Here is a 26,413-nt window from a genome sequence, read left to right as displayed (position 1 = left end):
GAGGTGCTATGTTTGGTCAGACTTTCTTTTTTTCGACCAGTTTATCACGTTCTGAGGCATAATCTGTCTTCTCTCATGTCGATTGACACCATTTACACCATACTTGATATTTGTTGCCAGCCTCGTGTTGGCGCCCGCCTTCACTTGTGTCAACATCCAATCACTCGAATTGCTCGATCCATCGCACAATTTTTCCATCTTGTTTCGGTTTCTGAGATTGTGATCACGTATTCGTGCCCAAAGTTGAATCTCATGCCATCTTCTGTTTTGTGGCTGGATGCGAAGATGTAGGATCTGATGTCCCGGTGTTTGTTGCTCAGCCGGCCGAAAGAAATTAGTAATCTGCTTATTCGCCATGCCTTGTTCGAGCCGAGAATGGGACAGTGTGACTTTGATTATCGATGTTTCCAACACGACTTGACACTGAAAAACGCTGTCACGTTAGCCAATACAAATTATTTTGTTGACAATCAAAGAGCCGCTGACAGTGTAAACCGCCGTTCATTTAAAAAAAAATGTATGCCTGTATTTTGACTAGAAAAAAAAACCCTGCCAATCACATATTTACAATGTTACTATTTCTTTATTTTGACTTGTACACGTATGCTCTCAATTGCAGCATGACACTTGCCACGCGCTTGAACAGAGACTTTCCGAGTACATCGTAAATTTTTCAAAGCCTAAAGATCGTGCACGGTATCTCATCTAGTCTGACTCGTGCACGGCATGTTTCAGCTGTGTGCAGGGCTTCAATTTTTACTCGCAAAATGCGAGTAGTAGTTTCTGAAAACTGCAGACTAAATGCAGATATTTAAAAGTTTTTACTCGCATAGACATATTTTTTAGGCACATTTGCAAATAGGTACTTGCAACTTCCTAGGCTGATTGGATAGTTTTTATTCTGTTCTGGCAATTGAACCCTCTCTTATAAGGAAAATACAATACTTGGATGGCTTGTGAAAACAAGATAACAAACTAAAAGTGAGGAACATGTCCAAGTAGTCCTGGCTAAGTAGATAACAGGAAGGGCAACTTCTCGTAGAACAAAATTAATCAGTCTGAAATTGTCTCAGATTTTCACTGTCAAGCAGACTAATATATATTGTATCTGTGCATTTCTGAGTAAACTGCTCCCCCACATGTGCTGTATAAAATCACACTGTGAATTTGCATGGCCAGTTTTTTGGTTGTGCGCAATGTGTTTGTGAGGGCTTGACCTTATTATGATTGATTTCACAATGAAACTTGCTTTTATTTTCACCATCACCATCCTCTAACATCACTTGCACTTCCGCCCCTATTATTATCGTCTGTTTTTTTCTTTCTTTTTTCTTCCGTAACTTTTTTCGTCAAGTCGTTTGAAAAAACAGCTGAACGGAATGGTCTGAAAATGCTCTATGCTGATAGTCCCTAATGTGAACTGGTGCACCTGACTTTCAGAATTTTGATTGGTCAATTGGTTCGACAGCCATATTGGGTTGAAATAAAACCAGAAGTGGCTGTTTGACCACTTTCTGAGGGTCTAGGCGTCTAGATTTTTTTATGCTAATAGATTTAAACAATAAAAACTTTAGCGACCACGTGACTTTTTCCGTCATGTTTTTTCCTCCTAAAAACAGTAAAAAACACTTTTAAATATTCTTCAGTACTGCTAGACAAAATGCTCTCACATATTTTTGTCATCTATATATGACATAAATTCAAGTTTGAGAAATTGATCATGATTGGTCACATGGTCAGGCTGCCATTTTGGTTTTCTTCTAAACAGGAAGTAGTTTTTTTTACTTATTCTACAATTATGTGATTATCTTTTGAATTGCTATTTATGTTGAACTCTTTCAGAATATAGAAAAATACTGTCATATCTGAATGCAAACAGTGTCATAAAGAAGACATAAAACAAACGATGTAACTAACATAAAAGATTGTCATAAATGATTATGTAATCTCATTAATATGCATAAGCACATATATTCAAGAAAACATATCTCGATAACCGAACCAGGTGAATACATGGAACCCGCTGCATTTCAAACTCATAGTACATATCATTGAAACTACCTTAATGGCAATCCAGTGATGTCACTAATTGTGTAACAGAAGCCTGTTAGCTTTTCCCCGCTGATGCCTCTTGCGGCTTTAATTAATAACTGTATCTGCTGTTACCGTTGATCTTCATAAATAATATTGACTTTAAAAAACTAACTGCAAATAAATAATAAATTAATGTAAAAGTCAAATTTGAGAAACACATTAAAATAAATAAAAAAAAGCCCAAACTAAGGACTTTATTAGTCCCCGTTCGAACGTAGTCCGAAAACGGGGACTTATGTTTTGCCCTGTGTGCGTCCGTGCATGCATCCGTGATCACCTGTATCTCGAACATGCATGGACCGATTTAGTTCAAACTTCACTCATACATCACACATTATATGGGACATATGCACATGCATTTTTTTCATGATCCGATTAACGATAGCCGAATAGCGGCCATTTTAAGGCCGAAAATGCATCAAAATCACACATTTTCACCATTCTGGACACGGATCTCAGTTATGCATGGACGGATTTCGTTCAAATTTGGTACATACATTAAACATAATAGGACCTTGATGCACGTCATTTTTTTTTTTCGGATCAAGTTCGAAATGGCCGACTGGCGGCCATTTTGTTTTAAAGAATTCAGTTCTGGATCCGTATCCGAGACATGTCTGGATTGATCAAGTTCAAACTTCACACACACAAGGTACATCATGTCACAAATATGTATGTGTATTTGTTTCATGATGTCATTAACGATAGCCAAATGGCGGCCGCTTTAAGGCCGAAAATGCATTGAAATCGCACATTTTCACCATTCCGGACCCAGATCTCAGTTATGCATGGACGGATTTCATTCAAATTTGGTACATACATTAAACATAATAGGACCTTGATGCACGTCATTTTTTTTTTTTTCAGATCAAGTTCGAAATGGCCGACTGGCGGCCATTTTGTTTTAAAGAATTCAGTTCTGGATCCGTATCCGAGACATGTCTGGATTGATCAAGTTCAAACTTCACACACACAAGGTACATCATGTCACAAATATGTATGTGCATTTGTTTCATGATCCCATTAACGATAGCCAAATGGCGGCCGCTTTAAAGCCGAAAATGCATTGAAATCGCACATTTTCACCATTCCGGACCCAGATCTCAGTTATGCATGGACGGATTTCCTTCAAATTTGGTACATACATTAAAAATAATAGGACCTTGATGCACGTCATTTTTTTTTTCGGATCAAGTTCGAAATGGCCGACTGGCGGCCATTTTCTTAAAGAATTCAGTTCAGGATACTTATCCAAGACATGTCTGGATTGATCAAGTTCAAACTTCACACACACATGGTACATCATGTCACAAATAGATATGTGCATTTGTTTCATGATCCGCTTAACAATAGCTGAATGATGGCCATTTTAAGGCCGAAAATGCGTCAAAATCGCGTATTTTCACAATTCCGGAACCAGATCTCAGTCATGCATGGATGGATTTTGTTCAGATTTAGTACAATGTGTTGTACATATGCAGGTGCATTTCGGTCATGATCTGCTTTGAATGTATATGTCACTCAAATATGAACGGAACAGGGACGTGTCATTGACAATGACTTGTTTTAATCAATTTTGTTTTGTCTAGTCTATAATTTGAATTTGTATTTATTTTGGCATTCCAGATTACAATTCCGTATAGTACTTAATGTAAATTACTTTAATGTACTTGGGTTTACACTTCTTAAATAAGTATACTTTAATGAATAAATAAATGAAATTTCATGATAGGAACTGCTAACAGTGCTAGGTTTCTTTTTTTTTAAAGGACCTTGTTGGGTTGGGAAAGTCATAATGTATGGCAGATGCATTGTGTTCTAGGCCTAAACTTCTAAAAAATATCAGGTTTAACATCCTAGTGCATGGCCTTCTGTGATTAGTATAACAAAGGGTAGTCTAAATAGTAATTTACTTGCATTAATAGATTATGACAAGTAAATTTTATAAGTTAATATGAAGCTTGAGGAGAGAGTTTTGTCTGACAGGTTTTGTTGTATTTTACTGTTTTAATTCAGTATATGATAATTCTTGTATCTTTACCTATGTCATGTTTTCAGTTTTTGGAAAGGCAATACACTGTTTGTCAAAGATTGGAGAAGATTTATACATTGAACCTTTGGAGAATGGGGTAAGTTTCTTTAAAATATTGAATTAGTGAATTTATTGTATATTTAGGAATTTCCTTCACTTTTTTAAATATTTTCTAAGCCAGTGTTAACAGATCACATTTTTACATCGCGGTGATTCACTTCCATATTGCTTTGAAAAAACTACTTCGTCAATAATCGTAAAGCTTAATCTGTACAACACAGCATTTTGATTGGTTAAAGAAAGATGTGACCTGTTAGGTCAAAGAAAGTTGTTAAGGTCAAATTAAAAACACCATGGCGGAAATTGCTTTGTATCGAGAGTTTGCGTATAATCGAAAACATTCTACAATGAAGATAATGATAAAGAAATTGCCTTGACTGTTTTCCCACAGACCCTACCCATTTTTGCACCATAAATTCAGACGGTATGTAAACCGTATTGTAATAAAATGTGTGAACAAAAAATGTAATTTGGATAGTTTTTCGTGGTTGGGAAGATGGTTCAATTTTAAACCCACCAAAAAATTATCTTTTCTGAGGTGGTCCTCGAGTATACAGTACTCATTCCGCCCAACCTCCCCCTTTTATCGCCTTTTTTTCTGACCGCTTATCGCTTAATTTCCGACCGCTCGCTGCTTTCCGACCGGAAACTGACCGTTTTTTTTTTTTTTTTTTGGCTCGCTCTCTCGCTTTTGTTACCTCACTCGCATTTGTTCGCTCGCTCTTGCTATGGGTGGCTTCAAAAACATCGTCCGCTTAACAACTGACCGCTGGAGTAACGATGATCATACATTGTATCTATAAACTTGTGTTTTTATTCGTAATTAATTTAGGTTTTAATGACGATTCAAAATACAACGCGTATTGCTTCTCTGTAATGGGAAGGGGGACAAAGACGCCTTCAAATCACTTGACACATTGTAACGTTTTCTACGCAAGTCGAACTGTGACCTGTATTTACGTATTCATGTCCTTGTGTGCATAGTTCAAGCAGCTATATAACTGGTCAATCAATCGTGATATGTATTGAGTACTAGTATTTGTGTGTTGTGTGTGCGTTCCTTTGTGTGATTTTGACTAAATTTATTCCGAACGGCGCTCAAAATAATTTGACACTTTGTTATTTGTGAACGCAACTCACACTATGACCCTTACTCAATTTGCATAAGTAATACGAATGCTGTAGTTCAGAAAATTTATAGGTTAACTTTTGCTCGTGTCTGGGTGCGCAAAACAAAACTGCACATACATGTATAATCATCGCATAGCTGAATTTTTAGTCCCCGTTCAGGCGCAGCCTGAAAAGGGGACTACTAATTCAGGTTATGTCCATAATTCCGTCTCCAACATTTTCTCAGAAATTCTACAGCAGATATCAGTGAAACTTGGCAGGTTGATGAACATGTCCCCTCCGAGTATGCACGTAATTTTTTTTCCAGATCTGAAAATCCCAAGTGGGTCTTTTTCACGATTTTATCAAAAATTGCCTCTCCCGGCAACATTGACAAAACGTCTGCGCATGCTCAGAATAAATTAATTACTGTAAAATACTTTATTTTTGCTTGCAACATTTTTTTGCTATTTTCGCTGAAGGAATGTTTCAGTTAAAATAAAATCCAGCGAATATACCCTTTTCTTATATTTTACAGTCAACTTGTCAAAAATCAATGAAAATAAATTCAATACAAAACACCCAGAAAAAGTCTTTTCAGCGAATGATAATTCCAGCTGAAATAAAATATTTTACAGTAGATTAGATCTGTGAGTAAGGCTGCTGTTATTACGGCACGTGATTTCTCCATTGCGTGCAATTTATTATAGTACTGTTTATACATGTATTCTGTTTGGCTCAGTGGTCTCATTCACTCGTTACTAGAAGAACTAGTAACTTTATTTGATTTCAAGAAGGCGGCATAAGAGACGTGTTTGCAAAGGTAAGTTTTCCAGTTTATTGGGGTACGATTGGTGTACATTTCGTGACGTACGGACGTGAATATTATGATGATTGCCAGCTTTATATTCTTGTGAAAAACCAAAAAAAGCAAACAATTGTCTCTAATCTACGAAACTAGTTTGTGAATTGTATACCCTGTCAAATTATTGTACACGAACGATTAATTCACGAGGACATAGTTTTCAAGTACTGGTAAATCGTTTTCCGGTCTTTTGCTTGTGTAGCGATTTCCGAAATATTCACAACTCGGGGGGGGGGGGGGGGGGGGGGATTTCCCTGTGTCGATCAATTTATTCATTATATAATAGCAGGTTGCCTATGATTATATTCGTATTTTTTATGTTGTGAGCATTGAACTGTTAGTTGCAATGAAGATTTTGGCGATCTTGTGCGATTCAACATGGCGGATGTACAGTGACAACACGTGTATGGACGGTCGGTCGAGCAGTCTGCAACGGACCACAGTCTGTGAACGGACCGTTAATGTTTTGGATATTTCATTCACTCCTGATGCCTAAAAGAGTCTAATTTATATTTTACCATAGTCATTGACACCTATTCAAGAGTATCATGTTTATTGTGAATAGCGTGAATGGGTAAGCTTCGTTTCGACAATGGGCTGTTATTTCTGTGAACAATGTTAAATTATTCTTTGAATGCTCAGTTTATTTTTTTGAAAACAACTAATTTTTCGATTTAAAAAAAATCATGCCGTTTTCCCCGCACAAAATCAAAGCATAAAGATCTTGCTAAACATCGGTGAATCCCCTGTTGCGTTCACCACGAGGTCACTGAGCCGTCATTAACATATTTAAATGACCACGTGTACTGAAATAACATGGCGGATATCGCATCACATCGCATTTACATTCGACCGAAATCATTCGTTTACGATGAAACTAAGTTGAATATTACTTCCAATTCATAAAAATTCAACGAATTATTTTTTTGTGCGTATTATAATCATTACTGAATAATAATAAACAATTGCAATACTTCGAAAACAAGTAAGTTATTCACTTGCGAAACACAGAATGACCAGATTGTGCTACCGTGATCATTTGCTACCGGTACTAACAACTAAGCAATGTATTTGTGTTTGTATTTATTCGAAACTTCTTTTAGAAAATACTTTACTTTTCGTAAACTTTACTGAATTTTTGGGGGGATTCAATTCCAACATTTTGCGATGCCAAACCAAAGGCCTTTCACTCTTTGAGTGTGACACCTAAACCAGAAGTTTTATGGTGTATAAACTGGCACTAAATGAAAAAGCAGTTGAACCTTATTCAAATTTATAAGTACATGTTATTATGTATTTAATTATGAAAACTGACTAAATTAAATGTGATCTTATTTTTAATTTGAACAGAATTATGATTTATATCGGTAATGACGTTTTCATTCAATATTAATAGTGCAATTGTTAAAATGCCTACCTACACATTTATTGTTTTTGTTTCTGTTGCCCTGAAATAGACATTTGTAAAAAAAAACAATTTAAAAATCATGCTTGATTCAAATTCAAAAAAAAAAGATGTAGCCATGTAGCCCCTTCCTGTTATCTGTTTCCAACTTCTTCCAGAGTAAAACTGGTGAAGCCATGTAATTGCCATACAATCATAAACTGTGGGAAAACTTATATGTTATTGAAAATCTTTATTTTGTTGTCTGTGAATTAATATAATATTTGAAATGGTGTAATGGTGCAAAATATTCTCAAGCAATTGGTTTTCTGGTGGCACTACACTGTGCATTTATGCATGATCTCAGCTTACTAAGTGATGATGGTGGTTGAAATGGAAAACTGAATACAAAAATCCAGTAAGATCTCAAACGAATTTCCGTCTGCTGTGAATGCATGTTTCGTTACATCAAATAAATAACCCAATTTTATTGAATGTATCCAAAAACATGGTACCAATGATCTGAAATTTCAGGAGTGCTCGCTGAAGGTTTATCAATCTTGCTTATTGTCTTGTTCTTTACCAATCCTGCATTTCAGTTACTAGAATTTATACTAAAAAAAAATAGTTTCTGTTTTTCTTCTAATAATTCGGCCACTCTCAAAAACAAATATTTTTCTATGGTCGAAATGCAAGAAGAATACAAAACTACTGTGATTGCATAGCGATACCTGTAGGGCCATTGTCAATTAGTTCGCCTGATCAACACAGCGTTATACATAGGGCTGATATTGAATCACGGAGAGTAAAATCTTGTGATACTAATCTCTAGAACCGCTCAGATTGGTACATACCGGTATGTCTTATGAACCCACATGTGTATATCTTTAACAATACTCATTTTAAACTTTTTTTTTTTTACAGTGGTGCTGTGAACTGTTTCAATTTTGCAAGGCAATTTTTTCTGGGTTCCTACAACATGGAGTGTCAGGGACTTTATTGAAATTTCATAGAATCCTGAATATATTTAGAAGTGAAAATTAAATGGTTTACAGTATTTTATACTCATTAATAATGATGAAATGCAATAATATCACTGCACTAAAAAGACTTCAAACAATTATTGTTACTTCTCCATTGAAGGTTATGAGCAGACCAACCTTTACTGGCTTCCTTAATTATTACATGTACTTGCTCTGAAAACATAGCTTTTACAATTGTTTAAATTAACAGATGTTGTTCTATGTACAATGAATACATTTTAAATAATAAACCTTACTGTATTAATAAAAAATTGTATTTGACAACATGAGAATGATTCTGATGCCCAGTGGTGATGTTGAAACAAACCCAGGTCCTGGTAATATACTAAGACCTGATTAACAAAGAAGTCATGTACATCAAGGTTCACTCAGATTTATGAATGCAGTTTCTTGAGCAAGTATACATGTATGACAAATAGTTTTGTTGCACTTGTGTACTCTGAGATTCTGAACATGGGTCAGTGGAAGTTTTTAGTTGTCAGTACAAAACTAGATTATGGGAAATCACTTTATGATGAGTTGTACCCACATAGAGTACATATTCATTCACCTGTTTGCAGATGTTCCTTGTACTACTTTATAATCAAATAACGGGGACTGTGACATTTCATGTCTTGTTACAGATCAATTGGACTTAAACTACTAGTATAATGACTGTGACGATTAATCGCTTGTCTGAGTACATGCGACGACGAATTATTGGATTGGCAGCAGCCGGACGAAAAATGAGAGAGGAAAACATAAAACAAAACAGAGCCAGTGATACATTTGGAAAATAAAATTACAAAATAAATGCAATCAGTTGCGCTGACCACGCGCATTGGAAATAAATAAAACGTGTTGTGACACAGCCTCATCAGACTCAAAAACTTATAATTATATTTAATACATTGACGAAAAACACCGCAAGAAAAATGTAAATCAGGCATGTAATTACTAGTAACTCAACTCGAACACAATATTGATTACTGTAAAAGTGGATAAATTCGAACCGTCATCAAATTCAAAATTCAAACGATCTCGTTGAATTTCAATCCAAAATAAACTTGATGTTTAGAAAAACAAAAACAACAACATATTAGAGTGCAAAAAAAGTTAGCAGCAACGAACGAGAAATGCATGTGGGAAAGCGGTGAGTGAACTCGAGGAAAATTATGCTAATGTGAGAACAAGCCATATACCCCGCAGAGTACTCGCTAGAACATCAAGAAAATATGCCATTGCAAATGGCACCCTTACAAATAATGTCTGTGATTGGGCCATTCCAGTTTATATCTGCACACACACACACCCCCCCCCCCCCCCCCCCTGTTGATGAGGTCGGATTTCCAGCACTGTATGATGGGGAAAATACCCCGGAATTCCAACTGTATATGGAGAAACAGAATCTGGAAATCCAGACGTGTATGGAAAAAATTTTCCTGGAAATCCAGGCAGTTATGGCTACTAAATTAAATGTGGCCTAGTTTATCTCGCCACATACCGGTTGATGAGGTTGGATTTCCAACACTGTATGACTAAAAAAGAACTTGGAATTCTGATTGCATATGGTAACACAATTTGGCCAGTATGAAATATTTATTACTGAAATTAGATAAGGATGGCCACTCAACAGAATGAGTCTAATAATTATCTTTACATGGCAGTTGATGAGGTTAGATTTCCAACATTGTATGGCAAAAAAGCAAGCTATGGCAGTATTTAAGCTATATCTTTGAACTCAAGTTTAGCTGCCACTATATCAAATGGGATTCTGTTTTTAAGTTTAAACTTAGGAAAAAGATGAAGGAAAAGATGATTGAATCTGTCTGACAGATATATTTTTTAATCCACCAATTTGTTACATGTATCATGAAATAAATTGCAAACTATCTCCTGCAGGAGCCACAGGGTAGCCACACATCAAATACTCCATGGTTACCGTAACTGTGTTTAATTATTATAAAACACATAAATGATACTACATTGTATTTGATGAAATATTTGTAACTAGTTAACACACTTAATTTGTGACAGGCATGGGTAATAATATACACTGCCTTTTGGTTTAAGAGTGGTATATGAAATAGTCTGTGCATATAATATTAATATCATGGTTATATTGCTTCATTTGTGATGTTACTAATGTCATATAATGTTATAGTCTTCATAGTAAGACTTTTAAACATTCTATTGACATTGTAGACACTCTGAAATCATTATAACATCACAAAGACTATTAGTAAGTAAACAATTTCATAACTTCAATACTAGTACGGTATATGCACCAGACCAGTGTTTTTTAAGGGCAGTAAGCAGGTAAATGTTATCGCAGTTCTCCAGCCATTTCACCTGCCCCCCCCCCTCCCGAAATAGATGTAAGAATAGGATATGAATATTTTACGTGTTTCCTCCAAATTGTTACTTATGTTTCCCTACCTTAGCAAAACCACTGCATGTTGTAAGACAGGTTGCTCAAATATTTAGAATATTTTACCACTGCACATATAATAAGAATTTTCTTGTGTGCTCACTGGCCAAAATAACACTTTTTACATACCATGTTTTATTTATTCAGCTTTAGGGGAGAGTAGGAAATCAAACGAATGGTGATCACATTTTATGCAAATGTATGCATAGATTCCATGATGCCAGTTGACCACAGTCGTCATGTATGTTAGTTGCGCGTGCAAAAGGTGAGGCGCAGTTTTATATATGCCACTCAGCACGTACGCGCAAATCTGACTTTCGCGTGGCATTCTAATCATAATCTTCGCGCAAACCAGACTTGCGTGTGGCAATAAAATACAAGTTAGAACAAAGGAAATGTGCGTGAAAATGAAATGAAAGCACAAAGGATCCAGAAAGACATAGAAATCAACATAATATAAAATATGATCGCATGATTATGTGAATATACATCATGCATAGTCTAAGAAAATGTTTACAAAGATTAATGTTTCGCGTAGACCATAAATCACGCAAAGTATAAATTCAAAGTGTTTTTATACATTGGTGAGAGATCGCATTTTACGTGAACAAGAACATGCACTAAGAAGGAAAAGCAAGCCAAAGTCGAAACGGGGTGTATCATGGATTACAAAATATGCTGCGACATCATTTTGGAGCGCAAATGAACATCAAGTGTGTGTTGACCGAAGTTTGACCTCCAAGTCACGCGCTGAACTGGCGCGTTACCTTAGCAACCTTTTTCTTTCGTGCTCCGCGCGTCGATCTAGTGAAATTGTTATTATATCTCACGACCCTGTAATTACGCAACTCTGTACTGGCTTTGAATATTTCAAAATCGTTTACTTAGTGCGCTGCTTTTCTATTTAGGCAAATTTGTTTACAATATTGTACCGGCTCTGAATAGTTCAACATTCTAATTGCTTTCATAATAATTACGCAAACTCAACGTAATGGGTCTGTGAATATTGATATATTACTGACTTGACAATGCGTTGCATTCGTAACAATTACGCAAACTTAAACATGGACGCATTTAATGCCAATAACATATGAAGATATAAAATATTATAATAAAATGTATACAAGTGTTGTAATGTTCGGTGTAATAGCTAGATGTTGAGTTGAGTTTTAAATTTGAATGTGAACTATTCCAGTTCATGGGTGCCAATAAAAGTTGAGAAAAACTGAAAGGTACAAGTCAGACTCTTTGAAAGGAATGAATCAAGAGTATACACATGACTTATTTGCCCCAACACATTGGTTTATTCTTTATTCTAAGTTGCGTCCGTATAAATAAGTATCGGCAGTCGAACTTTTCGGAATTGTCAACGTATTTGCCAACACCGAAAATCTGGGAAAAATCGCAAAGAGGTGCAAAATAGCTGCCTGCATCGTAAAAAATAAATAAGTAAACAATCTCTGCCATAATCACACCGAAAACATGCAGAGATGGCTGTTGATTCATTTGCCCAATGCACTGATGTTGCGTTCTCCCAGTGATAGTTCGCAAATAACATTCAGTTTTCAGGAGTCACTTCCCTTACCAGCACGTCCAGGGAGCGCGTCCTTCGTTAAAATTGTATTCACGCAACTTGACCTTTTGACATAGATTTGATGATGATTATTATATTTCAGCAATATTCTGTTTGCATTGTTGAAAAGTTTTTATATTCGATATCCTGGAAGTCGTAGAATACTATTTTTTGTTGCGATAAATATACATTCCTCTATTCGCCGAGTTTATCAAACAATGTTTTATTCATTGTTATCGTACACTTTATTATTTCATGTATGCATATACTCCACATTTTAATAAATTAATTTTATTTTGAACATTTTATGAAAATAATAAACTCGTTTATTTTTAAGGAAGACATCTAAAATATAATGGAATCGCCAAGGCATTGTGCAACACTTCCGTCCCAGGCTGGTTTGGTTACGTCCCAGCAAGAGCAGCGGCCGACGTCAGCTAGCCTTATTATAAAATTTTCGAATTAACTGTATTTTGTTATGCATTCAAAATGTCGTTGTTGCAAAACATGATATCGGAGGGTACATCGCGATGGTATAGAGGTGAAACTAAAAGTAAGATATTCCAAGGAAAAATTGACTGGCAATGGGACATGCCATTAAACGGGAAACTGAGTACCTGACACTCGCAAACTAATATTACCATAGACCTTAATGATATTACTAATACAAAGTAAATGACAACATCAAATATCAACAAACTGCCAATTAGTGTTGCTTTTTAATATCCATTCTCAGTGTTAAAGCAATGTTTTGTATACCCATAAAAGCAATGGAATAGTCCAACTACGCCGTCTCAAACGACCTCACACCAAAGGCATACCGCGTCCGGTGTTTTGAAGTTCTCAGCGTTTGCAACTACAAGTATTTTGCGCCAGCTTTCCCCACATGCTTGTTCGCGCTATACCAGCCCGGTAGCTATAGGACCAAAGTTGTTTATTTTAACAAGTCTTGTTTCGCCAACAAGCCTGAAACAAATCAGTTGTAAATAATTCACAGGCCACTCGAACAAGTACTGTTAATACTGCAGGTGTTGGTAGGCAGAGGCGGTTTATCCCTATTCATAGTGCCGTAGCTAATCTTGGTCCCAGATTATGTGATCTACTGCCAGTGCTGCATGCATTATCCGGTTGCGACTCCACAAGTAGCATAGCAGGAATAGAAAAGAAAAAAGCGCTGAATGCCCTGAAAGCCAATGTCAATTTGTTACACAATTTAAATGGTATTGGGTCACATCCATGTCATATTGATGATGAGTGTTTAGATGCAGCCAAACTGTTGATTGGGTTATTTTATGGTGAGAAATCTTCAAATTTAAATCAGCTAAGATACAAATTATTCACAAAGAAGAATCTAGATAGCACAAAACTTCCCCCAACAGATGATGCAGCCATACAACACATTAAACGTGTTAATTACCAGTGCCACATTTGCTACGAGTCTCACACTTCAAATACCTTCACCTATTGGTAGTGGCTGGTTTGTTGATGATGAGGGTAGATTAGTAGCAAAGCTGATGTGTCAACAGCCAGCACCAGAGACTATTGTAGAACTTGTAGTTTGTAATTGTGTTAAAGGTTGTACAGGAAGGTGTAGTTGTAGACATGTTACATTGCCATGCACTGCAGCATGCAAATGTGATGGAAATTGTTCCAATGTACCGGTTTATATTGATAATGATGATATTGAGTAATTGTTTCCAAATTATATAAGTACAGCATTTTACATTTGAAAACTAACTAAAAGTAAACTGATTGTCATTACCATTTTGCTGGAAAACTACCTGCATTATTTTATTTAAATGTGCACAGATTTGTTATTGTAAGAATAGCTGTTGTCATTTGCATTTTGCATTATATTTGAGACTCAGTATAAATATGCAAATATTCTGCAAATTATAGAGTATCTAAAAAGGTTAGCGAAGTAATTAAGAATTCACATAAGATTTTACATGGTATTTTAATGTCAAATAGAAAATAGTTTTTTGCTTAAATATATTGTTATTCTCCGATTTTCCAAATCATCCCATGTAAACACATTGTAAACATTTTATTTTAGAAAATACACATATTATTTGCATGCTATAATTGCAAAATTGCGTCTAAGAAAAAGCAAATGTTTTCTTTAGATTTAGGATTCCACTAATTAGTATAATTAGTATACAAATTCTATGCATATTTATTACCTTTATGTTATCCTTATATATGATTTTGTATTTGTACTTATCATAGTATAACTAAACAAGTTTCAAGTTGATATTGTATGTTTAAATATATATACGTGAAAGAGGTAATTAAGTTTCCTTTAATTAATATGCAAATTATATGCGTTTTCACGTACTGTAATTTTATCCTCTTTGGTGTTCTTATTTGTTGATACCATAGTTCATGTTTCAAGTTGATTTGAGATTTTAAATACATATTATATGTCAAGAACAAGAGAATTCCATGTCTTATGTTTTATGAATAACTAATTAGTATGCAAATTTTATGCATTTTGATATCCGGTAGTTTTATCTTTTTATTTGATTTTGAAGTTGTTGTTATAAAAGTTTATTTTGAAAAAAAATTCAAGTTTAACTATATAAGTGTGCTATATTTAGACTTTAAAGAATCTGCAGAAAACTTATGAAAACGTATATTTGTGAATATAGCCCCCCTTATAATATACCCTGCTGCTACCTTATGCCCACCCTAAAAGTTTTACTGCCACCCAGGTGATACTCCCCAAGGGTAGTACTATCAGATAAAATAGTCAAACCTTTGCCAGTAGACGGGGTAAACGAACTCATTTTCTAGGCCCTTTTTGAGAATTGGCTCCCGGACTATTAACTTTATAGTCTGGCGATTTTAATGTTTGGAACCCCCCCCCCCCCATAAAATAATCCTGTATCCGCCCCTGATCACATAGCATTACACAAATACAATATACAGGGTTGCCATTCAAAATATTCCATAAATTTGTGATTGTTGAACCTAATAAACAATGACTGCTGGAACCTTTGTAATCATGCTGTCCTCATGTTTAAAAATAATCCTCGCAGATAGGCAAAATTAAACATCAGTTACGACTCAAACTTTAATTTCAATATGACTGGGAGTCAAACATATATTAATCGTAATATTTTCGCACATTAAATTTTGTTGAAAAAAGTTTTTTGTTTGAGAGGATGTTTTATCAATCAAAACAACCTTTAATGAATGTATTCAAAAGAAATATTTAATAAATTCTTTCATATTCACAGCAAAGATACTTGGGGTGGTCTCTGTTAGATTTTGTCAAAATATGCAAATCTGGATTTTTAGTGAATATTTTTGGGAAAAAATGTTATTTTTGACATCTAGTCCAAACCTACAAGTCCAATTGCTTTCATATTTGCAGCAAATATACTTGAAGTAGTCTTCTGTCAGATTTATTAAAAAATAGAGATACAATGTAGCTTCACCAAATGAACAACTTTGAGAGAACTTTGTACATGTGTCTACATTTTTTGTACATGTCTGACTTTTTGGAGAAGAAGTCGAAAAGATGAATTTTACAAACAAATTCACTACAATGTCATTTTGACACAAATTTTACTTTGATTAAGAATCAGCCCAAGTACCTTTGGTGCAAATATGAAAGCTTTTGGTCAAGCGGTTCTGGAAAAGAAGATGAACAGTAAAGTTGGATGCGGATGATCAGTCATACCATGAGCTCTGCTAAGTCATCTTTGATGACAATAGAGCTAAAAATTGTCTACAGGACTATCGAAATCGGAAAGGAAATCAAACGGGCATCTGCGGCCACTACCCAAGTTTCAAATAAACGTACCGGTACTTTCTTATTTTGGATCGTATATTTATTTATTATTTTAAATTAAAAAAAAAAATTTGTTTTAAATAAAAAATCATGCAGTTTCCCCATCGAAATCAAAGCCAAAAGATGGCACTACATCAGTAAATCTCTAACGTGTTGCATTCACCATGAAGTCGCTGAACTGTCATTAACATATTTAAATGAGCTATGGTAATTTGAACACATTGGCACCATCCATTCAGGTCACTCATGTGCTTTGAATAACATTGTGGAAATCGTATCGCAATTACTACTGAGTAATAATCAACAATTGCAACACTTAATAAGTAAGGTATTCACTTGTGAAATTCATGATCGGAGTGCGTACCATGATTATTTGCTACTAAGCAATGCATTCATGTTTAGTGATTGGCCGTCGTCGTCCGTGTCAATGTTTTACTTTTTCGACTTCTTCTTGAAAACTACAAGCCTGAATGCTTTGATACTTTGTGTATATGTACCTTGGGTAGACCTCTCTCAGATTTGTCCGATTGCTTTGATACTATACATATTGTTCATTTTCTAATGATGCATGTATCTTCAGTTCTTCAATTGAAATGTGTATTGCTTACAGCAGAGCTATCTCAGCTGACAGGCCGCTTGTTTTAAAATGCTAATTCTGTGACTAATATGATGTCCCTCCCCTTTACCGCAGTTGGAGTTTGAACTTGGAAAATTGGCATCATATGACGAGAGTTATATTTGGAAATCCTGCTCTGTATGGTGGCACGAATGAGCTCATCAACACCGTGAATCAGGACTAGTTTGGATTTCCATTATCAAATATAAAATTTTGAAATTGGTAAATTAGCATATGATGAGAGTTATATTTGGAAATCCTACTCTGTATGGGTGGCACAAAGGAACTCATCAACACCATAAGTAGGAACTATAGTTTTGGATTTCCATTACTGTATGGTGAATGGTGATTTGGAAATACAACTTTGTATGACTTGTACACCCATGGAAATTATACCCTGTATGAACTAAACACACAAGCTCATCAACAGGGGGGTGCAGATATAAACTGGAATGGCCCATTGTGTGAACATGATAACGTGCAAACAAGGAACAGAGCTTGTGGTCCACCAAGGAAACTTAGCAATGACGCAGTCATATGAGCAGGTTCACATGGATGTTTCATTTTCAACTATTACCAACAGCACTATGGTAATAAAGACATTCCGTTTTCGACATTGTGAAATTCTTTTGTTTTTATGTCGAATAATACAGTATTTTTACCAAGTAAAATCATATTTATTAAAGTTATTGTTCATACATGGGTTGTCGAACACACTACATAGTTTGTAATTTCATCTAGCTCCTTTCAGTCACGATTCAAGACAAATAAAAGGCACAAATATAGATAATATAGCAAATTATTTTTTTCTGTAATATTCGTGTGTAATCAGTAATTATGAAAATAATTTATGGGTACATATGGAATACATTTCGTTAAGAATTTTTCAAAATTATCTTGTCAAAATCAGCTTTTTTTTTCAGGGTTTTCCCCCCAGAAAAGACGAAAGAATTTCATAATGTCAGTAACGAGAAGTCTTTTTTTTTATTATTACCTTGCCCGTACCATCAAAGATGGATGGGAAAGGTATATTAAGGGAAAAATTTTGTCCGGCGTTGTCGTCGTCGTTAATAATTGTTATTGTGCGCATAATAACTTTACTAATTCTATTCCAAACTTTATCAAACTTGGTCACCTTATTCATCAGTATAAAGTCTTCCCTGAGTTTGAACAACAGATGTCCTGTATGAAAATATCGTGCAAAAATTGAGAAAATCTGATAAAATATTTTGACTGTTTCTACTTGACTGATCACTGGTGATACACATCAAAGGTCACTGATCTCAGTGGGAATATGCATTGTTGTATGTGTTCAATGAAGCAAATGATTTATCTTGTAATAATATCCTTGGTAATGTATCTCAGAATCCCATACTGGGTTTCAAAACCAACTCATGGAGAGATTGCACAGTCTGATACACATTTGCAAACCTACCAATAAAATCTTTACAGAAAACAAGATGTCAGAAAATCAATATAAGCACTGCTATGAACTGGGTGCCAAACTTTGATCAAGATCTGAAGCTAATAGAAAATCTGTTTAGTCAAAAGTTATCAAATCAATAACAATACATAAAAAATACATTAAAAGCAAAACATTTCATCCACATTTTAAAAAGAAAATTATTCTAAAATATATGTATTCTGTATTTGACAAACAGTTCATTCGACAAATGAAAACTCACAGGAATATGTTTCAGCTATTAGAACAGAATGATAGAGTTTTTATAATACTAGTTTAAAAACGCACTTCAGAGATTGCAGTGTTTGAAGATGTAGTTTCTCAGGAGGCAACAGTACTGTTGACTTCTCCCTCCACTGGACACCAACTATTTAAGTTGATTTGCATACAAAGCAGAGCTTGCAACATGATAGCTATTCATAAAGGGTGTTTTTTTTTACTTTTCATATAATACAGTAGTCACACAATGAGGCAGTTCATATTTGTCTCAGTGAATCATTCATTTTTGACAGACACCTGTACAAAATACTTGAACTAAAGCCAGCTAAATTTTTCTGTTATCTTGCATGTTTTATGAATCTATTCACATCTAAATGCAGCACTTTTTTTTTGCAATGAGACATTTGTTTTTATTCTAAAATATCTCAATTACTTTCAATAAAGCTGGAAATTATGTTCCTTAAAATAATTAAACAAATAAGGCACCAATGTTTTTGTAAGATATTTACATCTTTTAAGGACATTCGGTAGACTGATTCCCCACTGTTGGTTCAACCCCAAAACTTGTTTGTATTCAAAATTAATTATGACAATGCATATTTATATTGAAACAAACTATGATAAAGGGAATTATATTATATAACAAAGGGCAAGGTCACCAGAGTTCAACTATGTTTATTTATTGGGAACGGAAAGTCGCCTCGGTTGACAATGAGCTCTCTGGTTCACTAAAACTGTATGTCCACCTCTGTTGGGGTGAACATTTGTATTATTATACCGAATAAATCTTAAAACAGACATTGTGGCACTCAATCATGGCAATATTCCAGGTCATCATTAGAAAGATTTTCAGAGGCAAATTTAATCTCCACTCAAGGCAGCTTAGGCTATCTCGAAGGATTGCAGGAAATTGATCCTTACCGATTCATATTTATGAATTAATCGGGATTCAGGTACCATAGTGTTTGTAACTGAGTACTCCTAAAGATACGCAAAAAAAAAAAAAAACGAACTTTCGCGTAGGATTTTTCATGCAAACATTGTCAATGATTCCCCGACAATGATTCAATTTTATCTTTCAATTTTTCCAAGACGTGGCAAACCCTGCTCATGACCGGAGATGTCGTCGAGATGCAGGCGCGATTCCTCTTAGCAACCGGTTCTATTTATTTCCAACGCGTGTGGTTGGCACTTTAGATTACGTTTATTTTGTTCTTTTATTCACAAAATCTATCACTGGCAGCATTTGTTTTGTCATGTCTCACAACTTAATGTCCAAGCAGACTTTGTTTTGGCTGTAAGTGAACTACGTTCATGGAAGTATTTCGCCCAGAAAACTGAATACCCTGCAAAATTTGAATCTTTTATTTTATAACGAGACATTGGGCACAAAAATAAAAACCATAATTGTAATTCAACAAGTTTATGTAACGTGTTAGTCTGTTTGCCAGCCGCCTAGTTAAAAAACGTGATGTCCATTGATGTCGGCGTCGATAACTTCGAACAAGTAAGTTGGGCGCTGGCCGACATTGCATTTGCAATTATTGTATTTGTTTGACAAATTGTACAATACGGTCATTCTATAACAATCGATTGGTCATTTTTTTTCACAGTCTTTCTATTCCTGCAGATATTCTTCAATATTGTTATAGGTGACATGGATTTACATAACTACAACTTGACCTGCGTTAAACCCAAACCATGCGTACAAGGCAACCGTCATTCTACACACGGTTACTCGACGAATACCGTACTCTACAGTATTTTTTCAACGTTTGTTCTATAAATTTCTGATTGTATTTATTCTTCTTTTAACATCATAAAAACAAAAATGATACACTTGTACATGAAACAATAGGTAATGAACTTTAAAAGCGGGCGGTTGCGCTGTCAGACAATTGAGCGAGCAACGTGCGAGCGGATACTTCCAGATTTGCGCGGTCGAAAAAAAAACGGAAATTGTCCAAACTTTAACAAAGCGAGCGAAAAAAAAGCGATCGAAATCCGGAAGTGGGCATAGAACACTCTCCCAGAGTATTTTAAACTGAAATTGACATCAAACTGTAAGGCCGTCTGATTAGCTCCTGAAAGTCTGATGACATTTCACTTCCATGTTTTCATAATGGATCTGAAATGTGACTTTCACTCAGTGAAGGAACCTTTGATCTTATAAATTCCATCCTTAAGTCAATAAAAGTTAGTTGTCTGTACGGGATGTGGATTTGGTACATTACGATTCACCTGTTAGTAAATAATCTACTGACTTGCTGTACACATTCCAAAAGGATGAGTCCATTTGTTCAAGGGTTGACATTTTAAGTCCTGGGTGGAGGACAATATATTGCATTAACATACAGTCGAGCGACCACATTTACTTTTAATTTTAGTATATTTAAATAATTTAAAAAAGTGGCGTGGCCACAAGTTAGTGCCAGTGAGATTCGTAAAACCAACTGTTCAGTCAAAACCTAAGCAGTTAACCAATTCGCTAGCAAGTTTGCAAATTGGCTGCCCCAATACTATTGAGACAAAGGATCAAATTTATTGCTTCCTTCCTGTTCAGTGATGAAACTTCCTTTTCAGTGATGAAACTTCTGTTTCAGTAAGGACAGGTTGTGCTTTTTTCATAGCTTGCACTGAGAACAGTAAATACATCCAGATCAGCATATGCATGTTTTATGTTTGCACCAACATTCTTCTATCACTATGACGATGGTAAATGTCAGAATGATACTCAACAACAGGAGAAGGAGAATGAAGATGATGGAAAATTCAAATGCAAAATAACAATGAAGGTATGTTCTTATGTGCTGTCATGAAAGCACCCTTGTCTCACTTTTGCATCTGTTGTTCATTAAACCAGGGCTTTGTACCTTCATGCTGTGTTATAGCGCCCCCATACTGCCATTTTGATGAAATTGTTATCTAAGCTTTCACTATTTCAAGCAAAGTACATTTGATTGACTTAATAAGGGATAAACCTTTTAAAATTGGGGGATCAGTGTTCAAGATCATATTGATTGCAATGGTTGGATTTGTATTCCAGAATGATAATAGTTACTTGTGAAATTTGAATCCCCAATTTAAAATGGTCGACTGGCAGCCATTTTGTTTTCACTCTATAGTGATCAAATGTTAGATATCAGTTTTCAGGTTGTTTCTTTTATACATCACTTATAATAGTTTTGTGTATATGGGCATTTGTCTCTAACATGTTATTGCTTTTATTCACAGTCTTGCTTATCTGTTTTTAAGTCACTTCCTACTATTGAGAAAACTGTCGAAAAATGTAAGATAAAATTAAACTTTACAGATGCCAGGCTTGTATTTACACTACTCTGTAAACATGGTGAGATATATTTTTAAATTTCAGTGATTTTTATGCTCCTATGACAAACAAATTGCTAATTTTGAAAATTATTATCATTTTAATATTCTATTATGCCAACATATTTGAAGGTTTTCCTCAAAGATGAATTTGGAAAAACAATAATTATTGTATATTTTTAGCCTATAAACAGAGATATTACGGGGGATTTGGGTTCCATTTGTGCATCCAGAGCCATTTATCAGACATGCTTTGATCGATAACTTTTATACTTTGATTAACAAGGCGATTTCATTCAAACTTCATGCATATTAAGTGTCTAGGTGCATCTTGTATTATTTGAACAAAAATAGCCGTCTGTCGACCAGTTTGTTATTTATTCATGTCCAGACCATAATTCCTCTGATACAACCGAAAGTTTGCTCTCAAGAACTTTACTAATAATTTTATATACAGTATGTTATGCGATTTGATAAAATTTGGCGATTGACTGTCATTTGTCTCTCAAATCCAAAAATCACAGTCTGTATGTTCAGAACAGTTTCTCAGAAATGAACAGGGTGATATCATTCAAACTTTGTAATAGGCTTCCACATATTTGTATTCCAATCATACTGTATTGAGATTGAAATACAGATGGTGCATGTAATCCTTTGGTAGAAATGTACATTTTTGTTGTCAAATACTGATATCTACTACTGGTAAAACCACACTGGTTCAGTACAGTGTTAATGCTTGTTGCTAAAAATACAATAAAGATTTGTTTCACAAAATTAAATTTCTTTACATTAATATGTTTTTTTACAGGAATAACGAAGACGTATAATCTGACGTTTCAGGAAACTGAATCATTGCAAGCTGTCTTTGCTAAAGATCTCTGTCCAAACAAAATAGTTGCCCAGTCCAAGTAAGCAATATTGATTTACCATTTTCTGGATTCATGAAATATTGTTCCATCATGTCAGCAACTTGTAGGCGAGTTTGTACATCTGTTGACATTTTTAGGACATGCAAGACTGATTATGTTGGTACAAAGTTAAATCATGATAGCATACATGCACATTTCATTTCATTACCTTTGCCTGACTAGTGACCAGTTTATTGTCTTTTTGGTCCACCTTGGTGTCTTACTGTAGGTATACAGTACTCATTTCGCCCAACCTCCAGCCCGCTTCCGGATTTCGATCGCTTTTTTTTTCGCTCGCTTTGTTCAATTCGACCAGACAATTTCTGCTTTTTTTTTTTAATGCACAAATCCGGAAGTATCCGCTCGCTCGCTCGCTCACTTTCCTGACAGCGCAACCGCCCGCATTTACAGTTCATTACCTATTGTTTCATGTACAAGTGTATCATTTTTGTTTTTATGATGTTAAAAGAAGAATAAATGCAATCAGAAATTATAGAACGACCGTAAAAAAAAATACGGTGGATCACACTGCCATATAAAATTGGTAATAATACATACGCGTAGAAATAATGTCCACTATAAACAAGATCGAACCAAACATGTAAAATCAAATACGACACTGACACAGACACAACTAATATGAAATAAAACTATCTATTTTTGGTGGAGAACGAAAAATGTCTACTGTAGAGTACGGTACATGTATTTGTCGAGTAACTGTGTGTAGAATGATGGTTGCCTTGCACGCATGGTTTCGGTTTAACGCGGGTCAAGTTGTAGTTATGTAAATCCATGGCATCTATAAAAATATTGAAGAATATCTGCAGGAATAGTAAGACTGAAAAAAAACGACCAATCGATTGTTATAGAATGACCGTACTGTATAATTTGTCAAACAAATACAATAATTGCAAATGTAATGTCGGCCGGCACCTATCTTACTTGTCCGAAGTTATTGAAACCGACATCAATAGAGATCGTGTTTTTTAACTAGGCGGCAGGCAAGCGGACTAACACGTTACATAAACTTGTTGAATTTAATAATTATGGTTTTTATTTTTGCGCCCAATGTCTCGTTATAAAATAAAGGATTAAAATTTTGCAGGGTATTCCATTTTGCGAACTCTGAGCAAAATACTTCCATGAGCTGTACGTAGTTCACTTACAGCCAAAACAAAGTCAGCTTGTACATTAAATTGTGAGACGCGACAAAACAAACACTGCCAGTGATAGGTTTCGTGAATAAAAGAACAAAATAAACGCAATCAAAGGCGCCAACCACACGGGTTGGAAATAAATAGAACGCGTTGGAAATAAATAGAACGCGTTGCTAAGAGGAATCGTACCTGCATCTCGACGACGTCTTGGAAAAATTGAAAGATAAAAAGGAATCGGTGTCGGGGAACCATTGACATTGTTTGCATGAAAAATCCTACGCGAAAGTTCGTGTTTTTTTGTGTATCTTTAGGAATACTCAGTTACAAACACTATGGTACCTGAATCCCGATTAATTCATAAATATGAATCGGTAAGGATCAATTTCCTGCAATCCTTTGAGATAGCCTAAGCTGCCTTGAGTGGAGATTAAATTTGCCTCTGAAAATCTTTCTAATGATGACCTGGAATATTGCCATGATTGAGTGCCACAATTTCTGTTTTAAGATTTATTCGGTATAATAATACAAATGTTCACCCTGAACAGAGGTTGACATACAGTTCTAGCGACCCAAAGAGCTCATTGTCAACCGAGGCGAAGCACTACGATAAAGACGTTTCGTTCCCAATAAATAATAATAAAAAAAAGACTTCCCCTTCCCGACATTATGACATTTTTTTGTCTTTTCTGGGGGGGAAACCCCTGAAAAAAAAAACTGATTATAAATTTATATTAAGATTACACACAAATATTACAGAAAAAAATAATTTGCTATATTATCTATATTTGTGACTGAAAGGAGCTAGATGAAATTACAAACTCATGTATGAACAATAACTTTAAAAAATATGATTTTACTTGGTAAAAATATTGTATTTTTCTACATATGGGGTATATGGCTTGTTCTCGCATTAGCATAATTTTCATCGAGTTCACTCATCGCTTTCCCACATGCATTTCTCGTTCTTTGCTGCTAACTTTTTTTGCACTCTAATATGTTGTTGTTTTTGTCTTTCTAAACATCAAGTTTATTTTGATTGAAATTCAATGAGATTGTTTGAATTTTGAATTTGATGACGATTCGAATTTATCCACTTTTACAGTGATCAATATTGCGTTCGAGTTGAGTCTTGCGGTGTTTTTCGTCAATGTATTAAATACAAGTGCTTTGGGAAATAGCATAATTTTATATTGCATAAGGGAAAGAGTCTGATGAGGCTGCCAGTGTGTCACAACACGTTTTATTTATTTTCAACGCGCGTGGTCGGCTCCTCTGATTGCATTTATTTTGTATTTTTATTTTCGAAATGCATCACTGGCTGCATTTGTTTTGTTTTATGTTTTCCTCTCTTTCATTTTTCGTCCGGCTGCTGCCAATCCAATAATTCGTCGCCTTATATACTCGGACAAGCGATTAATCGTCACAGTCATTATACTAGTAGTTTAAGTCCAATTGATTTGCAGAAATTCAGCTATGCGATGATTATATGTGCAGTTTTGTTTTGCGCACCCAGACACGAGCAAAAGTTAACCCGATAGATTTTCTGAACTACAGCATTCGTATTACTTATGCCAATTGAGTAAGGGTCATAGTGTGAGTTGCATTCGCAAATAACAAAGTGTCAAATTATTTTGAGCGCCGTTTGGAATAAATTTAGTCAAAATCACACACAGAAACACACACACAAATACTAGTACTCAATACATATCACGATTGATTGACCAGTTATATAGCTGCTTGAACTACGCACACAAGGACGTAAATATGTAAAAACAGGTCACAGTTCGACTTGTGTAGCAAACGTTACAATGTGTCAAGTGATTTGAAGGCATCTATGTCCCCCTTCCCAATACAGAGAAGCAATACGTGTTGTATTTTGAATCGTCATTAAAACCTAAATTTATTATGAATAAAAACACAAGTTTATAGATACAATGTACGATCATCGTTACTCCAGCGGACGATGTTTCTGAAGCCAGCCATAGCAAGAGCGAACGAACAAAAGCAAGCGATGGAGCGGGAAAAAAGCGATCGGTTTCCGGTCGAAAAGCAGCGAGCGGTCGAAAATTAAGCGATAAGCGGTCGAAAAAAAAGCGATAAAAGCGGGAGGTTGGGCGGAATGAGTACTGTAGGTCCATTCCATTCAAACTCGGTAATAACTAACATTCATGTTAGGATGTTGATGTGCATCATTTTGTTTCTGGGTTTGACTTAACTGTCTGGTGTGGCCATTGCTCCTAATTTCAGGTACACTTTTACAGATTTTATTTAAATTTGGTACAAAGGTAAGGTACCGGTATATTGAATTGCATGAACCTCAAAATCGTAAAATTTGAACATGTCATCAAGCTTTT

General features: G+C 35.2%; 1 protein-coding gene across 3 annotated transcripts in view; it reads left to right on the top strand.

Moving 5' to 3' along the window:
• Positions 1-26,413, top strand: part of LOC100374654 (cell cycle checkpoint control protein RAD9A-like) — a 58,544-nt gene that overhangs the window by 12,633 nt on the left and 19,498 nt on the right. For 2 of the 3 annotated variants that reach the window (XM_006824202.3, XM_085491425.1), the window contains exons 2-5: positions 4,153-4,223; positions 21,298-21,462; positions 21,902-22,016; positions 22,803-22,902. In XM_006824202.3, the coding sequence (XP_006824265.1) occupies positions 4,153-4,223; positions 21,298-21,462; positions 21,902-22,016; positions 22,803-22,902 (451 nt within the window). The remainder of the gene's footprint in view (positions 1-4,152; positions 4,224-21,297; positions 21,463-21,901; positions 22,017-22,802; positions 22,903-26,413) is intronic. The other variant, XM_085491426.1, reaches the window with a different exon arrangement.

Source organism: Saccoglossus kowalevskii, chromosome 16 (assembly GCF_978046115.1).
Source record: "Saccoglossus kowalevskii chromosome 16, keSacKowa6.1, whole genome shotgun sequence".
In the NCBI taxonomy this organism is placed as follows: Eukaryota; Metazoa; Hemichordata; class Enteropneusta; family Harrimaniidae; genus Saccoglossus; species Saccoglossus kowalevskii.
This window is presented reverse-complemented; position numbering and strand designations above follow the sequence as displayed.